Raw genomic sequence first — 15,364 nt, forward strand, 5'->3', positions numbered from 1 at the left:
GGCAAAGAAACTCCTTTACTTCAGTAGCACCAGGATGATTTTGTACCCTGCTAAAATTTATACAAAAATCATTGGTAAATTTAAAAGAAAAAGCTGAGGCTGTTAAAATGACAACATTGCCTGGTACTTGGGTGAGAAATGACAAATCAATTTTCTTGCTGATATTATAGGGACATTACAATTTTATAGTTTGGATCTGTGCCCAGCCACTCAACTCTCACTGTAGCAATGTACTATTTTTAGTTATAAATCAATCCAGGCCAGCTGGTAAAAAATCAAAGTTTAAAATAAAAATCACATTTACCTGAAGCTGCTGATCTAGGTCAGGAAATGCCAATGGAAAGGTGCTTTCAGGGGGAGCATCATCTAAAATGCAATGAATTGAAAGAAAATAAAATAACAATGTTTACTATAAGGCATTTTATGTGATCTACTGACCATGTAGAGTGGTATCTAAGTTCATGCTCCTACCCTGATCCCACAAGCGCCTACATACATGTGAGTAGTCTTATGGAGCTCAGGGGAAATAAACACGAGTGTAAAGTTAAGCATGCATACATGTAGGCTGGGTATGTGCCTGACCTCTTACTACAATAATTAAAACTTGTTCATACTAGGAGAATATATTATAATGTGTTAAAAAGATAATGGACATAGTTTCTGTCTCCTATTCCTCAAGTACAGTCCAAAGAATTAGGTTTTCAGCAATGATACTTCACTGAATCTGAGGTTTTTTTTTGAAAATGGAGGGCATTAACAAGTTCCAGTGAGAAGTCAACATACCCCACAGCTGAATCTAATTGTAAATGTAACTTCCAAATAGATGTAAGAGAGATTTTTCTGCTAGGGTATGCCACAGCCATACCAGAAACACTTCTTTCTTTACACTGAATTATCCCCATGGAATATATCTGACTGACAGCCTTGGATGGCAACGGTCTCTGCTTAGGTCCAGAGAAATAAAATGGGAGAGAGAAAGTTCATTTACCTATTATGCTATACAGAATCATAGTGTTTTAACACCACGGGCTACCTGCAAGGTGTGATGGTGAGTGCTAATTACATCAGTTTTCTGATGTGGACACCTGCCCACCAGGACCTGGGCTGAGTACAGGAATGTGAATCATACCCATGTGGCATCATTATTAGACAGTGCAATATTTATTACTCGGTTTCTTTCATACCATCCATTATACATTAGATTGTGATGCCTGTCTATGGATTTTACTGCAGATTGCAGAAGATTACTAGATCTTCTTCACTCTCAGCTAGTCTTCAGACTCTGTCATATATAATACATCACCATATTATCAACTGGGGTGATTTTCACATAGGAAAACTGCAAACTTAAGCCAGCTACTGCAACCTGCTCTTCAGTGCAGACTCCTGCACTTGTTGATGGAAACACAGAAATCTTTCATTTATCAGTATTAGTATCGTATTTCCTTGCCAGGTATTTTACTGTCCGTGTGCTACTGTTGGTGGTCGTATAGCATTGTGGCAGTGGTAGTTGAGTTAGGTAAAGTAAGACATCTTGTTCCATGAAGCATGTGCATATTGACCAACATCTAGTAAGAGGCTCGTTTTAACTAATACCATTGGCTGTCAGCTGCTAAGGAATTATGCTGCCTTTATTATGACTTATATTGTGCTTGCTGTTGTGAATGATGATGCAAAGAAGACAAGTGAAGATTGCCCCAAGGAAAAATGTAGTAGAAAAGAGGACAACATCAACAGTAATGCAAACCATCATCTCAATGAACTTGTGTAAGTAACAACTGAGATAGTGGTTCCCTCCCCCAGGGAGATTCTGGGATAGTAGTTCGCAACCAGAATGCCGGAGCCCCGGGAGTATCATGAGATCCTTCTAAAAGATGTCTGTGATTGCCACACAATATTAGGGGTGCAAACACCTGCACATGACTCGCAAGATAAACCAAGAGATTTCAAATAGGAATCCACAGTGACAAAAATATTTTGATTTGTTGTAGTCTCTGTGTTCTTTTCAATAGAAGAATTGCCCTATTATTTTCCCAGAGACAAAAAATAAATAAATAAACTGGGTGAAAATGAAGAGCTGGCATCTTCTGAGGGGTGCCCTAGGTCTAACAAGGAGTGTCTTGAGTCTAAAAAGGTTTGAGAACCACTGTTCTAGGAGCTCAGTTTCCAGTAGCATTTACAAAAGCCCTTTTCCCCCTGCGCAGTATTTCCCTTGCAAGGTATTTAAGCTGTTTAACTGCATAAAATTGATTCACATCTATATGCAAGTGTTTACCTTTAAGTAGTTGTTGCTTTCTTGTACGGATGTTAAAAATAGGCAAATGCTCTAAAAGAAGAAAGATGAATCATACTATGTGGCCAAAAGGAAAGAAGGAATATGACTCAGTCAGACCAGTGGTACAGCTGCTCTACAAACATTTGGCCGAACACTTGTAAAACATTCTGACAGGGATATTGGATCAGAGTCATGGACAGAAGTAAAGTTGATATTTGTTTTGACAATGCCAGCAGTACAACATACAGTACAGTAGCCCAAAGGAAGACCCCCTCAGGTTTTTTGCTAGTTAAAAAGCCTGAGACCATGTATGCTGTGGAAGAAACAACTGCTGTTGTTTTATTTTATTACATTGGATTTTAATTTTTTTTAAATCTTACTGAACTTTTACAAGTCAGCTTCAAAATGCCAGAAAAGAAGTGTTGATATTGTTGTCTGTGGGGCAGTTACTAGAACTAGCAAAGAAAAAAATTCCTATATAATTGCAAAAGGATATAATATTAAAAAAGAAAACTAATGGCAGAGAAACCCCTTTTAATAAGCAAATGCTCACTGCTCATTTTCTGAACACAAAGCAATGGAGTCAATGGTACTAAAAATAGAACGTATTGGTATCCTAACCATTATGGCATACCATAGTACATTTTATAATGGGCCTGCTCTAACATCTATTGAACAGCTGCAAGGTTTTTTTTAGTTACAGTCACATAAGACTCCTTTAAAATCATCTTCTAGGTCATGTTCTATAAAGCAGATAAACTTGGCACTTCTGTCATGGGAATTATCCTAGGTACCTAATTCCCTTAGGCTCCTTTGAAAATACCAAATTTGCTTTCCAGTCTAGTTCCCAAAGTTGCTGGCAGTCTTATCCATTGACTCTTGAGTTTCATCAAGTACTAACTGAAAAAGTGACAAACTTTTCTTTTTTTCTTCTGAGCTTCAAGTGGAATGAATTACTATAGCAGGTCACTTCTTAGAATTAGCCACCACGTTTCACAACTTGACAAAATTAAAACTTAAACCTGTATTTATATTTTAAAAGAAAAACCAAAGCAAAACAGGAGGTGAGAGGGATGACAGTGATACAGCTATTTAATCATACTGTAAAATTTCAGAAAGTGGGAAAGATTTTTCTAAACTCTTGCATATATGTCCAAAAGATCAGCTACAGTTCAACCTGCAGTGATGGGTTTAATGCAGACATTATTAAATGATATTCTATGGCATGTGTTATGCAGGAAATCAAATCAAAGGATCATAAGCATTCCTCCTGGCCTCAAAATCTATGGCCCACATAGTGGAAGGCAATGAAGATGACTGGCATGGAGATAAATTATCAAGTTGCTACTATTCCTTTGCTACTTCCCATTTTCCTGACTGTACTGTGTTAGGCAATTCAGGCATTTTTTTTTATTTACCAGCTATTAATTTGTAACCAGTACTTTTTAAGTGACTGGCCTGAACCCTAAGCAACATTGATTAAAGCATCTAAAAGAGTCAGCAGCATTCCTTCATCCTCAAAACTAAAAATAACCAACCTAAAATTAAATCAAGCAAAATTACACCTCAAACCAAACTGTGTCTTACCTCAACAGCCCTAATTATGCTCCTTCCACAAATCCAAATAGGTAGAGACATAGGACTTATAAGAGATGGTTGGGAATTTTCTGACAAAACAAGTTGTTGCCAGAAATGACAAATTGTTCAAGCTGAAACTTGACCAAGTTCCCAGGCAACACAAAACTGGTAAGGATTACAAACATGATGGAGGACAGGGCACAATTCAGAAGCACCTTGACAGATTGGAAAGCTGGGCTGAAGGTAACAGGGTGAAGTTCAATCCTGAGAAATGCAAGGTGCTACAACTCAGGAAGAATAATCAAAATACATATGCAAAATGGGTGACACCTGGCTGGATAGCAGCACTACAGAGAAGGATCTGGGGGTCTTGGTAGATCACAGACTCAATATGAGTCTGCTGTGTGATGCAGCTGCTCAAAAGGCAAATGTGATTATGGGATACGTCAGTAGAAGTATTAGGTGCAATGCATGGGAGGTGCCTCTCTACTCAGCACTGGTTGGGCCTCATCTAGAGCATTATATGTAGTTTTGGGCTCCGCGCTTTAAAAAGGATACGGAGAAGTTAGACCTGGTCCAGAGACAGGCAACAAAGATGATAGAGGGTTTGGAAGGCAAGTCATACAAGGAGGACATCTATACCCATGCTCTAGGGTGGAAGGAGGTACTTTAATTAGAGTAGCTCTGCGAGTGCCACTCTAATTAAAGTGCCCACAATGTCATGTGTATTCAGTGTCCCACACTTCAAAATGGCAGAGGGGATGCTTTAACTAAAGCTCATTCTTCAAGCTTTAGTTAAAGCACCCCCACTGCCATTTTGAAGCGTGCCGATGCTGAATAGACATGACACAAAGGTTGCTGGAGTACACTAATTAGCATGTTCCAGCACACTCAATTAATTGAGTCTGCTCCAACATGTGCTAATTAGCATGCAATGGAGCAGACATCTGGCACATGTAGAGGTGCCTGGAGAGGTTGAAGAAGCTAGGCATGTTCAGCTTGCAGAAAAGGTGCTTAAAAAGGCACATGATAGCAGTTTTCCAATACTTGAAGGGCTGCCATAAAGAAGAGGGAGCACAACTTTTCTTTCTTGCTGCAGAGAGTTGGACACAAGCCAATAGCTTGAAGTTGCAGCAAAGGCTGGGGACTTTGACTGGGGTGTGCCAGGGCTCTTGGTGGGACTTAAACCCAAAGATTCCAGCCTAGAAGGTCTTACCCCTTCATGCAGGGTCAGATCAATTGCCATATTTGGGGTCAGAAAGGAATTTTACCCCATAGTCATATCTGTATGGACTGCTGGGGTTTTTGCTTTCTTCTGTATCGGGGGGCATGGCCCCCTCCCTGAGATCTCTCAAGCATACTTTAACAATTCTTGCAAAAGCAGGACATTGGCTACCATGGTCCCCCTGCTTTACTCTTGGCAGACTAGGGTGTTATGTCTTGTGTTGTGTCAGGGTTGACTGTAATTTTGCTAAGAGGTTAGACTATGGATCTGTATAGGATGGTTTGCATAGAGATGATCCTGCCTCAGGAGTGGGATTGGATTATATGCTTTGGAGCCCTACTTCTCTATGACTCTAAAATCAGAGAGAGAGAGAACACCTCATGCACTCTAAAATAGCCACTGTCCAGGGATGTGGGAGACCTGGTTTCAAGTCCTTGCTCAGTCTTCTCAGGAAAAAAAAGACTTCAGCATTAGTCTTCCATGTCAAATAAATGAGTTCTTTTGTAATTGTATCGACAATCTGTCAAATGCATATATATTCTAACAATTTCAGCAACAAGGATGATGTTTCTCTGGTTTCCTGTGGATCCCAGGATACCGATAAGTTCCTAACTTTAATTTTGGACCCTTTTCTTTAAATTTGGAATCTTTTTAATTAAAGATCTACCACATGACACTGATGTGAACCCCCCATGCAGCTGGTGTGTGATTAATACTTTACCAAAGGGACAGTTGCCATTTTATGCTTCCTTCAAAGTCCCATTCCTCAGATCACCTATAATTGTTGCACAAAGATCATAATTATAACCTTGTTCATTTGATATATGATCTTCAGGCAAATGATTCCCTTCTTCCACCTCCCAGCTAGAATGTCTCTGTACATCAAAGCTTACTGCTTACTCCTGTGTCAAGGCCAGTAGTATAAGAGCAGGATAAGCTTTCCATCTAACATGCCACATCACTGACACAGGATGAGGGGCAATTTCCTCTTGTGGTAGCAAAGGCAGGTCAGTCTTCATGGCACATGTAATTGTCATTTTTCTCCTGAATCTGCATAGCATAGTTATGACTGAGTTGCAGAGTGGTAGCAAAGACCAACCCAGCTCATTTTTAAGGGGAACAATGAAAACAGCTAAACTAGATGAAAGCTGATTCCCTACAGATGAAGGCTCTGTACTTCATTAACAATGTTTTGAGGCATATAGTCCTCCAATATGTGCCAAAGTTATGCCTTCAAAAATGAAAACTGGGTCTGGCATGAAGTTTTTGATATGCACTCTCTACAACCCACTACCCCAGCCTGTACTGCCTTTACAGAAAAGTTCCAGTTAATCAAAATACAAACAATAAAACCATAATGCAATAACAAAATCAACACAAAAGCTAAATTTACTTGCTATAAAAACAATTTTAACAGTTGCAGGTATTCTGAAGTTTTCATATTAACTTAGGAACCAGTTGCCTAGTTATGCATATACATTTAATATACACATTTAAATACGTTAAAATAACATAAAGATTGCAATATCAAACACTCCAATTTAGAAAATGCCAACTTAATTCTGCTTCCTTGTGCATTTGTTTTATGATCCAGTCTTTAATGATATAATTACATACTATTTCCCCACTTCAATATAGGCAGTAGTAGACAGATCCCTTCCACTAACATTAAAGAGTCAACAGGCTGTTATCCTGTATGTGGATTAACCCTTAGTGAGGATCACTACTCACACTTTGCCTGTGTAACACAGCTATTTGTGAGACAATACTGGAATGTGTGTATCAGGGTGCTTCAGTTTTATTCCTGGCTTTGGGAGGTCTAGCATCTAGAGCAGTGGGTACAGGCAGACAAGTACAGGCTTGTCATATTCATCCTGAAAGGCTTTCTGGCTAAGTGGATGAGATTTGGTTTTGTTATATGAGAGTCCTGAGGTCTATTCACAGCTCTGCCTGAAGTGACCTTATGCCACCTCTCAGTTACCTTATTTGCAAAATAGTGGGGGAATGATAATTGTCTGCCTGTAGAAGAGGCACATGAGGGGTTGTTCCTTAATAAACGTCATCACAAAGGCAATAACAATCCTTAGTGGAAGAAGAGGAAATCAGAGGCCAGCCCCTGGACAGACAGATGATAGAATGACTACTCCTAATAATGAGTATTGTCTCTTCATTTATTTATGCTACCCTCATCAATTTGTTGTAGCAGACTGTTGTCTTAGGGTAGGTACAGACATTCAGAGAGGTTAGGTGGAGGTTAGATCAAGTTAAAAATGGCCATCAGACCCAAGGTAAATTGGGATGGGGGGAACTAGTGGGGGGCTTGGGGAATTGGGGGGAGAAAGCAGGCTCAGGGGGTAGATCCAGGGGCAAGCAGGGTCCACAAGGGGGCTAGCGCAGTTCACTGGGGGGGAGATTAGCAGGGTCTGAGGGGGGTGCTTGTGGAGATGGAGGGGCTCTTCCTCCCCACCCAACCTGGGGCTATTTTTAGCTCCCTCAATGCTCCCACCCCAAGGTGAACAACCCCACCTCCCAATGAACCAACCTTCCCATCCTGCCCACCCTGATTTACTTCCTCAGCTGCTGGCACTGGGGAATGCCAGTAAAACCAGCACCAGAAGCAGCTTGCGGAATGGGGTGTTTGGCAGGTTCAGGTGGGCTGGCTGGTCTGCAGGGGGGAGGAGGGGAGGTTGTTCATCTGGAACAGGGGCAATGAGCTGGGGGCTAAAAATAGCCTGGTGCCAGGGGGTTGCATAGGAAAAGCACAGCTCCACCCAGGGCTGGGACCAGCAGCTGGGCTTTTGCAGCCCCAGGGCTGCGCTGGGAACTGTACAGATGTTCAGTTAGTTCAGTCTTGCTAGACCTGATCTAAGTTAGACTACCTCGGAGTTCCAGTTAACTTAGCTTGGGTCAGCCACTTTTGACCAATCTAACTGTTCTGGATTTCTGTACCATTCACATTTAGATCCACCTAACTAGGGACCTAAGTGTAAGGACCGCACTTGGATGAACTAAGTTAGATCGGGTGGCCATTTTTAACGTGATCTAACCTCCTGCTAATCTTCTGAAACATCTGTATGTAACCTTAGTCTCCATAAGTGCCTCAGTACAAAAACTCGCTTTAATTCTCTGCTTGTACAGCACTTTATATGAAGGGGCCATAGTTCATAACTAAGGCTGCTAAGTGCTATAGAACAATAACTAACAGACAGTAATAATATTATTAATAATAAATTTGTTGGGGTTTTTTTTTGTTTATTAATTATCCAAAAATACTTTGAGATGTGCTGATGAAAGTTTTTGGCATGGAAACTATGGTTTTGCATAGTTAAGCTAGCTGTTTCCACAATTTGATAGTTTCAAATGATGTAAAAATACAGGCCAAAATTTTTAAAACTGGGTGCTTCTGATTAGCCTCCTAGATCCATAATCATAAGCTTCATGATACAATGCCCTGATTTTTTTCACAGTGATAAGCACAGAAGTCATCATTTAAGTCTGTAGGAACAAAGGGTATCAATCATCTCTGACATATGAGGACAGCTCTGGAAAGTCTGGGGGCCTATTACACCTTATGCTGTGAGCCGCACAAATGTTGATCTGTGCTGGTTTTAGTTTGGGACATTCACAGCCTCAGTCTAGAAACCTTCTCTGACTGTCCCCCACCTGCACAGCTATGACTTGCTACTAGAGGCATGGTGAGCAGGGACAGAACTTGAAGCTCTAGATGTAAGTTGCCACTAACAGTCTTCTATCCCTGCTCCACACATGGGAGCATGAGAGATCCCGGGCTACTGGAGGACTTCAACTTGGGTGGCATATCTGTGGGGAGTGGCCACACCTTAATGGAACAGGAACTAGGTAGTGCAGATCAAAGATAATCCTGTCCTGGTATCATTTTGAGCTGCATGATGAGTGCTTAAAACCACTTTAAGGTGTTAATATGTGGACAATCCAGGGTTTAAGAGCTCCAGGAGCTGCCTCCAGGTGAAGATTTAGGAGCCTGATTTTGGGCATCTAGGTTTGTAAATCCTGGCCGTGTATTATATAAATCAGCAATCCCCTCTTCTCTATCATTTTTTATTTGGCAATGAACTATTGCCATTAGAGAAGACAGGTAACTGGAAGAAGGATTTGAAAGAGCAACTGAAGAAACACCTAGGCTAGGGACAGACATTCAAAAAGCCTGAGCCTGAATTGATTCAACCTTTGAAGGTTAGTTTAACCTGACTAGGCTCAACTGGTTGGAAACTGGACAGACATTCTCTCTGGACTGAGGAAATTGAGGCACATGCCTGCAGTGGCTCAGGCTAGAAGCTAGGGGTGCTAGAGCAGCCCTCCCTTCCCTTGCACAGAGTTGAGCTGAGGGGAGCATGACCAGGCCCCAGCAGGACCCTCTCATTAGGGAGGTCTGCCTGCACCATCCCAGGCTTTTCCCCCTGGCTGCTCAAGGGGTGGGAAAGTTGTCAGCCCCAGACCCTTGCTAGCACTCTGAGGCAAGGGGGGAGGAGGGGGGTGCAGTGCATGCATCTGTTGATGATACGGAGCTTTTCAATCTCCCTCCCTGCTTGTCAGACTGTTTGTAGTAAACTGACAGGTGAGCAAGGTAGCCCAGAGCTGAATAAGAGTCTTTATCACCCAATTAGCAAACCAATAGCCTCTCTCCCATTACTTAAACTTTTCTTAAAACAGCTTACCAGGGTGACCTGTTGGTTAGCACCAGAAGCCCTGTTCTGTCTGTCTTCCTGTTCCAATTATATTGGACACACACACACACACACACACACACACACACACACACACACACACACACACACACACACACACACAGAGACACCTCTCTGCATTAGCTAGCACACCACATGCCTAGGGTCCATGGGAATGGGGTCTGTGCTGTGGGAGATGGGATGGAGGGAGGGGGGATTGCTCCTTGAGCAGCGAGGGGGGGGTAGGACAGGGGAAAGCCAGAAGATCCTGCTGTGTCTGCAGTCTGCCAGAGCTTTACACAGCACTAGCTAGCACACCACATGCTGGCTATGGTCTGTGCTGTGGGAAGAGGGGAGGAAGGGATCCCTGCTTAAGCAGCAAGTGGTAAGGGAGGGGGAGAGAAGCATGGGGAAGCCAGCAGACCATGCTGTGTCTGCAAGTCTGTGCCAGAGGAGCTGTGCCCAAGGAGCAGAAGGGAGGGGCCAGCCCTGCTGTGGAGCAGAGAGCCCCACCCAGCCCGGAGAGCATGCTGGGGGTGTCTGGTTTATCTTAAATCAGCAAGGGGTCTGGAACAGGCATTGCATAAACTGGTTTGAGCCCAATCAGTTAAGTCTGATACTACATTCAACAAGGTTTATCTCAAACCGGTTTCAGCCATTTTCAAACTAGTTTATGTGCACTGAACATCTGTTCTGTTACAGGTTTAAACCAGTTTCTGATCACTTAAACTGGTTTATGTGTAATGTCTGTCCCTAGCCCTACTGTAAAGCATAAACTTGCTGACTTAAGTAGCTAAATGTAACCAAAAGACTGGGTTCCTCATGATCACATTAAGATCATTAGATAAAATGATCACAAAGCTGAAGAGAGGAGTCAAGAGAAGATTTGTGTTGTTCTGCTTCCAGCCAATTGCATTTAAAAAAGAATGACGTAGTGTTAGATTGAAGTCAGTCAGAAGGCAGGGTAGATATGCACCTTTATAGTCTAGCTAAATAAGATACATGGTATACATAGAGTACAAGCTTTTATGAACCCAAGTTCACTTCATCAGATGCTGTGAAAGGAAACTGTTGTTTTTCTTGGTAAGTTTTCTGGGAAAGGAGTTATGATTAGTCAATTGACATCAAGAAAAAGAAATGGTCAATTTTAAGCACTAATTCAATAGCTAGGTAATACCTAATAGTACCATCAGCATTTTATAACTGGATTCAAGCTTACCTTCCAGAGAGGAACATGCAAGCATGCATTTTCCCCCCACAACTTGCCAAGGAGTTGTTTTATGAAGCCATGAAACACAGCCAGCTGGCATTTCCACAGGCTGTAGACAAGCTCAAAATATCCAATCAGAATGAAGCTGCTATTTCTAACTAACTACACCTATAGTTAATAGGATCTAACTATGATATCTGGTACATACAAATCTGCATTGGTTTAATTCAATTGGCACAGATAAACTGATGTAAACCCCTGTGTAGGTGCTCTTACAGCTTACTTTAGAGAGGGGAGATTAAAACTGTTCCTAAATGACTTAAAATAGACTGAAATGAGCTTGCCCATATAGCCTTAGTTAGGTGCTGGCTTAACTATCTCTATTTTAAATCATACCTTAAGTTAAACTGGTGCAGCTTGGTGTGCAGAGCAGCTCTGAGAGAAACTATGATTGATGCCAGCTTAGTGAACTTGAGTAAAAGAGCCAAACATAGATATCTATATATCTATATATCTATCTATCTATCTATCTATCTATATATATATATATAACATTAAAAGATACATAATAAAATTGTATTTTTATATAGCAGTGCTGTGAGCAGCTGCTCAGACTGTCCTTGAGCCTTTTAAGGAACTAGGCAGCCCACATTCACAATAGAAATACTCCACTAGGCTGGCCAGGATTTTAATCATCTTTGTGATCACTGTCATCCAACAATATTAGAACACAATAACATTACTGTTTTATAGATAACATAAGCCAGCTCTCTTCTTGTAGGTCAATAATACAAAATAAACCCCTTTTCATGAGTTGACAACCATTTTTGCCATCAGCACATCTCCTACGCAATACTTGGTTACAATCCTAATCACTGAGATAATCCCCGTCAGAAGAAATATTCTTTTCTCTCCTTTTATAGATGGTTATGTTTTAAATTAATCCCAGGAAGTTGTGGTGCTGCCCTAGTGGAATAACTCAGCCTGACTTGGTAGGACTTGCCACCTTGAGAAAAATGGAACAAAAATGAAGAAAAAAATTAAATGAGTTTAATTCCCTTCCTTTTGGTTATTTTTTTCATCCCCTGGGACAGCGTGATATATCACAAAATGCTTTATAGTTAGAACTAAAAAAGAAAACTTTTTGGAATTGAGAGCAGTAATTCTCTTCAAAGCAGAAAATAAATATTTAAAGAAATATTTAGAAGAGGAAGAGATTTTAAATTTTAAACAGATAAAGGAGACAGTGGGTGCCTTTATTGCAGAGCTGACAAATTAGGTGCACAGTAAAGCATCACCATCTACATGTGCACCCATATTAGGGTGCAGTAAATTAATTAACTCCGCCATAGGACAGTACTGTCCGAGACAAGTACTATCCTATGGTGGAGTAATTTATGCCAACTCAATGCATGTGTAGACAGTGACAGGGATTGGCTGGGGTATGAGGGTGCTACATTGTGGGGGCTGCCTGCTGGCTAGTCCCACACTGTAGCACCCTTGTGCTCCAACCAGCCCCTCCGCTGCCACCACCTGGGATCAGAAGCTGACCCCCCGAGCCTGCTGCCAGACCAGGACTGCTCCACCCCAGCTCAAACTGCTGTGGTCCCAGGTGTACATGTATATGCTGTGCCTGGGAGCTGCTGACAGAGTTTATTCCTCCATGCTAATTGCACATGTAGATGCATCCAGTGAGATGGTGAATCAGTGGATTATTTCATTTAAAGTTTATCTTTAAAATTGAAGATATTTTAGATACTTGTTTTGCACTCTGATGATTTGAATATTACTTTCTATAAAACATCAGTCTTGTTATGATTCTTGTCTTTGCCTTCTCTGAATAGATTTCATATTAATATCTAGGTTTGGGCTTTCCACTAATAGCAGGTGCTGAATTCTCCTGACATGATCAAACACTACACTGATTTATATTTCAGTCAGGTCCCAAGGGGTTGCAATTCAATGTGAAATATAGCTTATATTCTACTGACTGCTACACTCTCTCTAGTCCTCTAACGGACCCTGGGTCATGTGTCACCCCCTTCCCCGACAGGGCCATCCCCACTGCTGAAACTGGTGGTGGTTTAAGCGGGAGCTCACCAGCTCCTCCCCTGCCACCAACGCCACTAGCAGCATCTGCAGGAGCTTGCCAGCTCCGCCCCCATCACTGACAGTGTCTGAGGATGCTCGCCAGCTCCATCCCTGCCACCGATGCTGCCGGCATCTTCTGTGGGTGCCCCACAAGACTCAGGAGGCACCAGTCGCCCATGCCCTGGATTGCAACAGTAATGCATATAGTCATGCTGAGACCCAGATAATACAGGCCCTGGGTCTCTTACACTTATGTCAAGTCATACAGAACTCAACAGGAAATGATCACTTTTCTGTAGTTTTGAACTTTCCTATAAATGTTAACAGACAGGCTGGTATTATTAGCAAAGCTGAGGAAGCACTGTGAAAAGGGAAGAGAAATTAATAGAAGGGGACATCAGTACTGAACATTACTGAAAAGTTTAAACTTCTTGTCTTCATCTTCCAAACACTTCATAACCTTGCTGCTGCCTAAAGCCCTCTTGTCTCTGACAGCATAACTTTCTACCTTCCCAAGATCTGCCCGTTGCATCTGGTGTTAAGCTTCTCACAGAAACATCTATTTCTTCTTCTTTCTCTTCACTACCTATCTCTCTTGTGATGCCTAAATGAAACCATCCAGTTAAAGATCGCACAGGTAGGTGGGTATACTAGGTGCTTAAATTACAAATTGAATAAATTCTTTGTATTATAATTTATATGATATAATGGGCTATCCATACTCACACATATTGATGTGGGTCCCTCCCTCCCTAATATTTGTCTTCTGTTAACTGCAAGTTCTTTACAGGAGACTTCATACATGTACATTATCATATGGGTTTGTACATCTACCTGCAAGTGGCTATAATATTGACTGGGGTTTTTAGGTTCTAGCATAATTTTTAGTAGTTATAAATTTAGGAAGATAGACTGTTTAAAAATATTAATGTTTTAAAAGAAATATGACAAAAATTATGTTAACATAACACCAAAGCTTAGATTGTATGCCTATAAAATACAGGAAACTGAGTACTGTTATTCCTAAAATAGCCTTTGTCTGGTCCCATGACTCATATTTCCATAATAATATGATTTATTATACGAGTAACCATACATAGAATAACATACATTTATAAGATTTTGTGTGTGCATATGTGCAAGAATTATCTCTCTCTGCCACTGTTTTGCATTGGAGTGTATTATTTGCCAAATACCATGTGCTATTACACAGAGTGACATAATGGGTCAAATTAAAATAGGTTGCAATTCTGTTGAAGTCCCTGGACTTGTTCCTGATTATACCATGTCTGAATATGTTGTGAGATGTCAGTCAATATTGAAAAGAATGGAGGCGAAATGAAGATATAAGGAAAGAAAAGAAAGTAAACAACTACTGTTGAGATTAGTTAGGAGCTCATGAGGATTGGTGAAGCCAGGAGGAAGAGATGGCATGAAAAAACACAAAACAAATCTAGGTCAAGTGATTCTCACTAGACAGATCCCACCTCCTTCTCTGCTTCACAAATACTAAAATAAAAGGGATCTGTGCAATTCTACTGTGGGAAGACAAGCAGGATCTCAGGACCCTTGAGGTCTATAACTCTTGAAAGCAGCAGAACACAGCTCTCTGAAGACACAGAGGGTGTTTCTACATTTGACACTACTGCCTTTATTTAGTACTGTATTATCAAGTACTAAATAAATGCACAGTAACCAGAGTTACTGCACAGTAGTGCCAGAGAATGTCTTTTAGGTGATGCTACTGCACAGCAGCCTAATAATACTGTGCAGTAGCGTATTAGCACTGTCCGTGCTGTGATGCACTACTGTGCAGTATTTTTTGGCGACTGCAGAGTCAGCATCTTGTGTAGGTGCACCCAGAGAGTCCTGCAAGAGCTCTATGAAGCCTCATAGAGCCCAGAGAGGTCAGGAGTTCACAGAGAGATCCATAGGTAACTAACTCATACCCTTGGTTTTCAGGCTGCCCTGCCTCATGGCTCTCCCTTGCCAGCACAAATACTTCCCAGCTATTGGATTACAATTATTTCATTCTCGCTTTTACAATATGCCCATCAGTACTTCTCTGGCATCTGGAAAAAATTAGGTACAGCTAATAATGTGAATGTAATCCCAAGGGTCACATGTGCACAGGCAATGTAGGGGAAGTTAAAGCTCAGTCAGCATTAGCTGACAGGACAAATGTCAATGGAATTTCTGCAGCTTTGTCAGGGAACTTGCCACGTAGCGTGTCTGTTCCCTGAATCATTCCCCAAAGCTGGGCACAGGTGGCATTTCCTGCT

The 15,364-nt window shown here is 41.4% G+C and overlaps 1 protein-coding gene and 1 long non-coding RNA gene across 12 annotated transcripts in view; one reads left to right on the forward strand and one right to left on the reverse strand.

The window, feature by feature from the left end:
- The window catches only part of MAP3K7CL (MAP3K7 C-terminal like), an 87,389-nt gene that overhangs the window by 34,715 nt on the left and 37,310 nt on the right, over positions 1-15,364 (reverse strand). For 7 of the 10 annotated variants that reach the window (XM_006021376.3, XM_025201329.1, XM_006021372.3 and 4 more), the window contains one exon: positions 305-366. The exons of the other annotated variants lie outside the window; for them this stretch is intronic. In XM_006021376.3, the coding sequence (XP_006021438.1) occupies positions 305-366 (62 nt within the window). The remainder of the gene's footprint in view (positions 1-304; positions 367-15,364) is intronic. 10 annotated transcript variants of the gene reach the window in all.
- The window catches only part of LOC102388094, a 30,120-nt gene that overhangs the window by 2,778 nt on the left and 11,978 nt on the right, over positions 1-15,364 (forward strand). Inside the window, exons 1-2 of one of the 2 annotated variants that reach the window (XR_003093516.1) lie at positions 7,102-7,234; positions 13,578-13,719. The exons of the other annotated variant lie outside the window; for it this stretch is intronic. This is a non-coding gene — a long non-coding RNA (uncharacterized LOC102388094). Of the gene's footprint in view, positions 1-7,101; positions 7,235-13,577; positions 13,720-15,364 lie in introns of those variants that run through there. 2 annotated transcript variants of the gene reach the window in all.

The sequence above is a fragment of the Alligator sinensis genome, unplaced genomic scaffold (assembly GCF_000455745.1).
Source record: "Alligator sinensis unplaced genomic scaffold, ASM45574v1 scaffold373_1, whole genome shotgun sequence".
Classification (NCBI taxonomy): domain Eukaryota; kingdom Metazoa; phylum Chordata; order Crocodylia; family Alligatoridae; genus Alligator; species Alligator sinensis.